The sequence below is a fragment of the Austrofundulus limnaeus genome, unplaced genomic scaffold (genome assembly GCF_001266775.1).
Source record: "Austrofundulus limnaeus strain Quisiro unplaced genomic scaffold, Austrofundulus_limnaeus-1.0 Scaffold323, whole genome shotgun sequence".
NCBI lineage: Eukaryota > Metazoa > Chordata > Actinopteri > Cyprinodontiformes > Rivulidae > Austrofundulus > Austrofundulus limnaeus.
Genome location: NW_013952725.1, coordinates 255,624 through 264,682, shown reverse-complemented (window position 1 = coordinate 264,682; position 9,059 = coordinate 255,624). Strand labels below are relative to the sequence as shown.

General features: G+C 42.3%; 1 protein-coding gene across 1 annotated transcript in view; it reads left to right on the top strand.

Moving 5' to 3' along the window:
• The window catches only part of LOC106527415 (plakophilin-4), a gene marked incomplete in the record, with an annotated part of 80,870 nt that overhangs the window by 68,001 nt on the left and 3,810 nt on the right, over window positions 1-9,059 (top strand). Inside the window, 4 exon segments of the mRNA XM_014022291.1 lie at window positions 3,492-3,609; window positions 7,864-8,058; window positions 8,285-8,458; window positions 8,864-9,014. Coding sequence (XP_013877745.1) covers window positions 3,492-3,609; window positions 7,864-8,058; window positions 8,285-8,458; window positions 8,864-9,014 — 638 coding nt within the window.

The window sequence follows — 9,059 nt, the reverse complement described above, 5'->3', positions numbered from 1 at the left end:
TCATTATTTATTGACCTTTTATTTAAGCAGGCAAATCCCATTGACATCACAGATTTTTTTTTTGCAAGGGCAAACTGGGTCTGAAGGCAACCTAGTGTACATGTTGTTGGTCTGTGGGGGAAACCGGAGTACCCGGATAAAATCCACGCAAGCACGAGGAGAACATGCAAACTCCGTACAGAAAGACCCCAGGTCTGAATCGGGGATCAAACCCAGGACCTTCTTGCTGTGGGGCGTCGGTGCTAACCACTGAGCCATCATAAGGCTAAAAACAAAAAATCCCAGAACAGAGTTAAAACAATCAACGATCTATTTCAGTAATCCTTGATTCAAAAGAAATCTTTTAAAACATTATATTCTGACAGATATCCTCATGTAGTTGCTGACTGCATTAAATATTCTTTGTATTAAAGGTGTTTTCTTGTAGTATTTTAGAAATGGTTATTTAAGGAGACAAGTCATTCAAAATCCACTTTTTTTTAGCAGTTAAATACATTTTGTTGTGTACGTGCAGTCTCTAGGAGTTCAGAAAAGTTGAATTTAGTCAGTGCTGAATAGATATCTGTATTTTGTGTTTGAGACCACACCAAAACAAGTTGCTCTCAGACCAGCTGAGTGACAGAGAGGCTTGTGGAGCTACAATAATGAGAGTTCAGAATTCAGACCAAAGCATTGCAGTTCCACTTTATATAAACCACAACAGATAGGTTTAAATGTGAAAAAGAAGGATCTAAAAGCACGACATGCCTCCTTTAAAGGCTAAAATGCAGCAGCATTAAAGTGTCTTTATTACTATTTGACCAATATCTTATGTACTAAATTCAAAGACAGTATTTTTTTACTTAGTCTCACAATACAATCAATAACTTTAACAACAACATTGACAGAGTGCAAGACTAATGGTAGAAGACAAGACAATTAACTTTATCATTACTCCATTACAAAATCTTTGTTAAATTAACATGGCTTAAATATTAAATAAAGATTATTAGGTCTTCTGGATGGGTTCTTCTTTGGTGAAACGTTTCATCTCTCATCCAAGAGACTTCTTCAGTCTGAGGAGTTTCAGGTGAACTCAGCCTTATAAGCCCTGCCTCCACCTGGCTGAGTTCACCTGAAACTCCTCAGACTGAAGAAGAAACGAACCGTTAAAGAAGAAACCGTCCAGAGGACTACTACATTTTTTTTGTCCCCTGTCGCCGAGGCAGGGGATTTAATGCTCTCCATCAGTCGATCCGTCTGTTACCAATTCTAAAAGCTGTAACTTTCACATAAAAAGGCTAAAACACACTAAACTTGGTACGAGTCATCCATGTTTGTGTAGTAGTTTCAAGATCACTTTAGCCCCCCCCCGTCTGTCCGTCGGCCTGTTAGTCGGTTCATCTTATGAGATAATTTAAAAAATGAAGGCCTGTGATGATTCCAGCAAAACTGTTAACAGGTGGTCACTACTGAATGGCAACAGGGGACATCAGCAACGATTGGCGTCGAGTTCTGTCTTGTTTATTTTTCTACCTGGATTACTGAGGTGCATCAGGACATGTTTTAGCAACTTTAAAATGAGTATTAGGTGTATCGTTCACTACCAAACACTGAGAGTAGTATTCTTTTTTTTATTAATATTAGCCATAGCCGTCAGCTTCTCTACTGCAGGCTATTAAATATTGCATTTAATAATTTGCTGTTATAAAGCAGGGAGTTTTCCTGACATTTTTATTAATTCCTCGTAAATATCCATCTTTTGCCAAGTTTATAGTGCTCCTTAAAATTTGTACATTTAATTATGCATTGTCCTCAATGCATGTTGACATACAGCGATGAGATTTATGCTCAGTTTGACCCATCACATGTGAGAAACATCGGGGGTCTGCAACCTGCAGCTCTGGGGCCACATGTGGCTTTTTGGTCCATCTGCAGTGGCTCTTTGAAAATGTGACCAAACACAACAAATCTTTTTTGTTTTTTTGTTTTTTTTATACTCAAATCACAAATCAATTTGTATGCAGATATGTGATCAATACTACTAATAAAAAAAGTAAAACATGTTAGCTCATGCTAGCCTGTTGTTTACTTAAATAATCCAACTTCTTTCTATGATCTTTCTCTCAAATCCATCAGAATTACCTTTAAAGAATTTGAAGACTACATAATAATATGAATTAGAAAACAATATGCCTAAATAGTTCAGTTGTAGTAGTTTTTCTAAAATTCGGTGTATACTATATACAGTATTTTCTTGTTTACATGAATATGGTCTTTTCATTTGTCCTGATGTCCAAAAATAGCAATACATAATAAAATTCACAACATATTTTTTAGTTTTAAAATGTCACCTCCACTGGCCATAAAGGCTCTAGAAAAGGCCTAAAAAAGGCCCATGGACCACCAGTTGATAATCAGAGTTGTAGTTTGTTTTGTGGCTCTGGACATGTTTTAGTAGTGAGCCAAGCAGCAGAAATGGCTCTTTTGATTGTAAAGATTGCAGACCTCTTAGGTCAGAGGTCTGCAATAGTTAGAGAAAAATACCACAACATGTGGACATGGTGGGGAATCAAACTGGTGACTTTCTGCTCCTGAGTTTGTTGCCCTACCACTGCACCGCAGCTTCTCCAAATAACAACAAACCCTCCTATAACTGGATTTATTAGGAGCACTTTCTGTCAAACCAGACCAAACTAAACATAGAACTGAAGCATCAATTTATTTTGATGATGCTGTTAGTGATGATTTTGGGGTAATTATCTTAATAAGAAGAAAGTTACAGCTTCCATTAAAGATGTTTGTTGTATTAAAGCTGGTAATCACTTCCATCATGTGAACACAGTTAATGTGATTTCAAATTGTCCTGAGAGAGTATAAAAACCTGTTTTAATTTAGCCTCTTAAGCCTCCCTGAGTTTCCAGACCTGGTGTTTGCTCAATAAATCAATTCTTATTCTGAAACAAACACATGACATCTAGATTTTTCTCATCCATCCATCCTTTTTTCCCCTGTTTGCTTTTCATCCTAATGTCTTTATAAAACCGCAGCTCAGAGTCATACATCAGTTAAGGGTCTGCAGGATGATTTACTGCAGCAGTAAAATGTTGAAGAAACTGAATGTCTCTGATTAAAAGACTTAAGTTATGATTTTATTAATTACCTGGAGTTGATGGTGGGAAAGCAGCTTATTGAACAGATAAAATGAATTTATTTTGTCGTACACAAAGAGGAGGATTAGGCAGTGAGAAGAAGCTCTTCCTAAAGAGGAGGTGGGGGGGAATCAGCATCAACATTAGATGCACAAAAGCCTGGAGCTTTTCCTTTCACTCACACTGATGTGAAAGCTGCAGGCCGATGGTATAGAAATGCATTATGGGAATTCTCTGCTTCTATTGGAGGATGAGCTTCCTCCTTTTTCACTGTATCCGGGCAGGTTTTTGAGCCACCCTGTGGGGGAATCCGCTCACTGCATCTCTCGGACTGAGTGTGTGTGTGTTTGTGTGTTTGAGGAACCTGAGCTCGGCGGGGGAGGAGGCGAGGAGTCAGCTGCGCTGCTGTGAGGGTCTGATCGACTCGCTGCTGCACATCCTCCGAGCCTGCGTCAACACCTCCGACTACGACAGCAAGGTGCCGCACAGAGTCACACCACGGCCGCTGTCAGCACAATTTGGACCAAAAACAAAACGAGGAGGGTCTGACTTGTGTCTGTTTCTAAATAATAAGCTTTGTGTTTGACGTTTGAGCCGCTGACTAATAATTATTCTACAAAGTTTTGATTTCATTCAGGTTTTAGAGGCTGAGCTTTTGTTGTTCTTTTATCAGGAGGAAAGTCTTAATTCTTAAATATTATTTCCTTCCATTTCTGATTGAGCTCAGTGAGGAAATTTGTGCTTAGTATACACTGCTAGTCTAACGTTCGGACTCACTTTCTCAATCATTTTCCATTTTCCCAGCATGGGTTTGCACTGGGGTCCACCAGACTAATGAACACAAGAGCCATGTAGTGAACTTGGAGGCGTTGTACACTCTGTCAGCTTCATGGGCTTCTGTAAATCTCCTGGAATAATTTTCCAACTGTCTTGAAGGAGTTCCAAAGAATACCAAGAGCGTGTGAAAGGCTGTGGTCAGAGCTAGGGGGTGTCTGCTTTGAGAGGTCTAAAATCTGGAGAATATTTAGTTTTGTGCTTTTTGGTTTCCTACAATGTTCGTTATGTGCTGCTTCATCATCTGGATGACTTTTGTATTATTTTGTAATGTAAGGAAAAGAGGGAAGTAATATGGATTTGGAATGAGAGGATGTATCCAAACGTTTAACTGGTACTGTAGCAAAGATTAGAAATTAAAAACATTTTAGAGAATTTATCGGCAGGTCAGGCTGAAGTCACACACTCTAGATCAGAGGAGCCCAAAGTGGGGCCCACGGACCAAATTTGGCCCGCCAAGCCATTTGATTTGGCCCACCAACAGTAGCCAAAGTTACAAGGTTGTAACCTGTTATCCTATAGGTAGAAACACAGTATTTCCATTGGTCAAATGACTATATAAAAGGGCTGTAGTGAAGGTAGTTTTCAGTCATAGTGCTGACATATCTTTGATTTATTAGGATTAAACATGAAACGACAACAAGAAATATTTAGATCAGGTTTAACCCCACATGTAGATTTGCACACTTTATAAGGCCACAAAAACTCATATTTTATCAATTTATGGTATGTCCCATGAGCCTTTGCTACTTGAGCGTATAGCAGACTTTCTCCAAGTGCACAGACTAAAACAAAAGAGGCCCATTGCACAACTTAATTGTTAAAAATAAAGGACTTTACTTTAAAAAGTATTTGTATTTCATGTATTATATAAATGTATTTGGCCCACAGCCATGGATAGATTTTCATTTTGACCCCCTCGGGGAAAATGTTTGGGCACCCCTGCACTAGATGAATAGCCCGGGTACAAATTAAAGGCCTAGCATCCCTTAAAGGACTGCATCTTGCCCGCTACCCTTAATGTCCGAGTTTGTGATCAATTTACGCTGAGAAATGACAGAGTTGTAACTGTTATAAGATAAGATAGACCTTTATTGTCATTGTACAGAGTACAATTAAATTACAGTTCAGAACACCCATTCAGAAGAAGACAGAACATAACAAACATAGGAGAACAGGTGCCCTGGTTCATGCTGTAACTGACCCTGCACAGAGCAAGGATCATCTTCATGAAGACATCATAAGGAGGTGCAACCCTTAACAGAAAAACTAAAAACCACTCAAGGGAAGATGAGGAAAAAAACAAAAACATCATGTACAACAACAACGTGACACACTATGGTGTTTATTAAAAAACCTCTGCATAGAGCAGATTTATTGGCCAGAGAAGTAAGTTGAGTTTAGGGAGGTGTGTATCTGAAGCCATGAGTGTTGTGTGCTTGTGTGAATATCTGAAGAATGAGCCCAAAGAATCCAGTTCCCAAAACCAGCGCAGCCATAGTTCAGAATATGGATGTTAACTGTTCATTCTGTGCGGCCTTCAGCTTGCTCCAGGAACCGGATCACAGACCTGTTTTTTAAGTGGGGGGGGGGGGGGGGGGGGAGAATTTAGTCCACAGCTCAAGGCCATGTATGGTCAAATTTTTGTAACGACAGGCTTCATCTGTTAACAGAGTACATGCTGTGAACGTCTCAGCAGCTACCACATCACATGTTGGCTCAAGATCTGTAAAATGACTGAGGTGTATGTATTTGATGTAGAGATTTTGGATAGACACACACACGCATAGAGACATGGTTGTTCCATCCGTCCATTTTCTGCCGCTTATTAGGGATCGGGTCGCAGGGGCAGCAGCCTAAGCAAAGAGACCCAGACTTCCCTCTCCCCAGCCACTTGGGCCAGTTCATCCAGGGGAATCCCAAGGTGTTCCCAAGCCATCTGAGAAACATAGTCCCTCCAGCATGTCCTGGGTCTTCCTCTGGGCTTCCTCCCAGTGGGACATGCCCGGAACACCTCACCAGGGAGGCGTCCAGGAGGCATCCTAACCAGATGAACCACCTCAACTGGCTCCTCTGGACGTGGAGGAGCAGCGGCTCTACTCTGAGTCCCTCCTGGATGACTGAGCTTCTCACTTTATCTCTAAGGGAGAGCCCAGACACCCTTCGGAGGAAACTCATTTCAGCCACTTCACACTCGGCTGTGAACCGCTCCAGTGAGAGCTGGAGATCACGATCTGATGAAGCCAATAGGACCACATCATCCGCAAAAAGCAGAGTTGTGATTCTAAGGTCACCAAAATGGATCCCCTCAACACCTCGGCTGCACCTAGAAATTCTGTCCATAAAAGTTATGAACAGAATCGGTGACAAAGGGCAACGTTGGCGGAGTTCAACTCTCACCGGAAACGAGTCCAACTTACTACCGGCAATGTGGACCAAGCTCTGGCACCGGTCCTACAGGGATCTAACAGCCTGTATCAATGGGCCTGGTACCCCATACTCCCGGAGTACCCCCCACAGGAGTCCCAGAGGGACACGGTTGAACGCCTTCTCCAAGTCCACAAAACACATGTAGACTGGTTGGGTTAACTCCCATGCACCCTCCAGGATCCTGTTCCACCACCAGGACGAAAACCACACTGCTCTTCCTGAATCCGACATTTGACCATCCAATGGACCCTCCTCTCCAGAACCCCTGAATAGTCTTTACCAGGGAGGCTCAGAAGTGTGACCCCACTATAGTTGGAACACACTCTGCGGTCCCCCTTTTTAAATAGGGGGACCACCACCCCGGTCTGCCAATCCAGAGGAACTGCCCCTGATATCCACGCGATACTGTAGAGTCGCGCCAGCCAATGAAACCCCACAACATCCAGAGCCTTAAGGAACTCCGGGCGAATCTTATACACCCCCTGCACCTTGCCTCCGAGGAGCTTTTTAACCACCTCAGTGACCTCGGCACTGGAAATTGGAGTGTCCAACCCAGGGTCCTCAGGCTCTGCTTCCTCATGGGAAGACATGTCGGTAGGATTGAGGAGGTCTTTGAAGTATTCCACCCACCGACCCACAACGTCCCGAGTTGAGGTCAGCAGTGCACCATCCCCACCATAAATAGTGTTGGTGGCGAATCGCTTTCCCCACTGAGACGCCGGATGGTGGACCAGAATCGCCTCAAAGCCGTATGGAAGTCTTTTTCCATGGAACTCCTCCCACGCCCAAGTTTTTGCCTCAGAGACTACCCGAGCTGCAACCCGCTTGGACAGCCAATACCTATCAGCTACTTCTGGGGTCCCACAGACCAAAAAGACCTAATAGGACTCCTTCTTCAGCCTGACAGCATCCCTCACCCCCAGTGTCCACCAGCGGGTTCGAGGGTTGCTTCCACGACAAGCACCGACAACCTTACAGCCATAGCTCAGGTAAACCGCATCGACAATGGAGGCACGGAACATGGCCCACTCGGACATGGTTGTTATTAAGTCAAATTTAGGTTGAGTATTATGTATATAGGGCCTGTTTTTGTCATGTGTGTCTTCTTGAATGGGTGTTTTTAAATGTAATTTCATTGTGCAAACAATGACAATAAAGGCTTTCATCGTCATAATCATCATCATCGTCATGTGGTATGAGAAGGAAAAAAATATATATATACATGTATATATTTTGGTACATTTTGTGCTGAATTTAATAATAATAGGCTAGTTAGGTTGTTTGAATTACCCTCACCATGGATTAATTCATTCAAAGAAGTGATTTGCATTTAGAAAACTCCCCAACAAAGAAAATGGAAATTAAATTATGATGATACATTTGAATAACTCGAGGAGCAATTTGGATAATTTAGAGTTCAAACTTTTTCTTTTTTTTAATGTAGCTGAATGACTTGAATCTTTCTCAGATTGTGGAGAACAGCGTCTGCACCCTGAGGAATCTCTCGTACAGGCTGGAGGTGGAAATGCCCTCCTCCCGTCTGCTTGGCAACCAGGAGCTGGACACCTTGCTGGGTTTTTCCTCTCCGGCCAAAGAGCTGGACTACCTCTGCTGGGGAAAGAGGAGGCGGGGGAGGAAGAGGAGCGGCTGGCCTGAAGGCAAGGTACAGAGGAGGAAACGGGCTGCTGGAGTTCAGTCTGGAAGTTAAGGATGCAGAGAAAAATGCTTTTAGTGAAATTACTGGTTACATTTTTGGTTTGTTTGAGGTCATTTTTCTTGCGCTCTCTTTTAACACCTTGAATGTAAAGGTTTAAACAAAGATTTGTGAGCAGTTAGTTACTGTCACATACTACAGAGTCTAACAACATCTTACTTTGTGTTTGTTGCAGTGGGACGGTGTTGGATCAGTCCCAGGTTTCTCTCAGTCTCTGAGAGGGGCGGAGCTTCTGTGGCACCCGATGGTGGTAAAGCCGTACCTCAACCTGCTGGCTGAAAGCTCCAACCCCGCTACGCTGGAGGGGGCCGCCGGCTCCCTGCAGAACCTGTCTGCTGGGAACTGGAAGGTAGGAGACCTACCTCGTCTCATTGAAATCTTTAGATCAGGGTCATTTGGTCTCCCGAAAATAAGTTGTACATTTTTTTACAGGAATATGAAATTGTCTTGTTTTTCCAAAGTTTGTTTACCCACAGTTTTAAAACTGATCTGATAAAAGCAAGAAACATTTCAGATTAATTTGCAAAGCCATCTGCATGTATAGAACTTTACAAATATCTAAAGTCAAGCCTCATTTTAAAATATAAAAAAACCCAATATTTTTATTTACGATCTTTTGAACTTATTTTAAGTTTTTCTTTGGCCTTTGACTACTTTTTCATAAAACCCGTTATCTGTATTTTGCTGTTTTTTTCAATCAATTTGGGTGAAATAGTCCTTCAGATGTTTGAGAAATTAAAGTTGTTTTTGTCAGTTCTCAGCCTACATCCGAGCAGCTGTGCGGAAGGAGAAAGGTTTACCAATCTTGGTGGAGCTGCTAAGGATGGACAATGACCGGGTTGTCTGCTCTGTTGCCACTGCGCTCCGAAATATGGCACTTGATGGCCGCAACAAGGAGCTGATAGGTGACACACACACACACACACACACACACACACACACACACACAC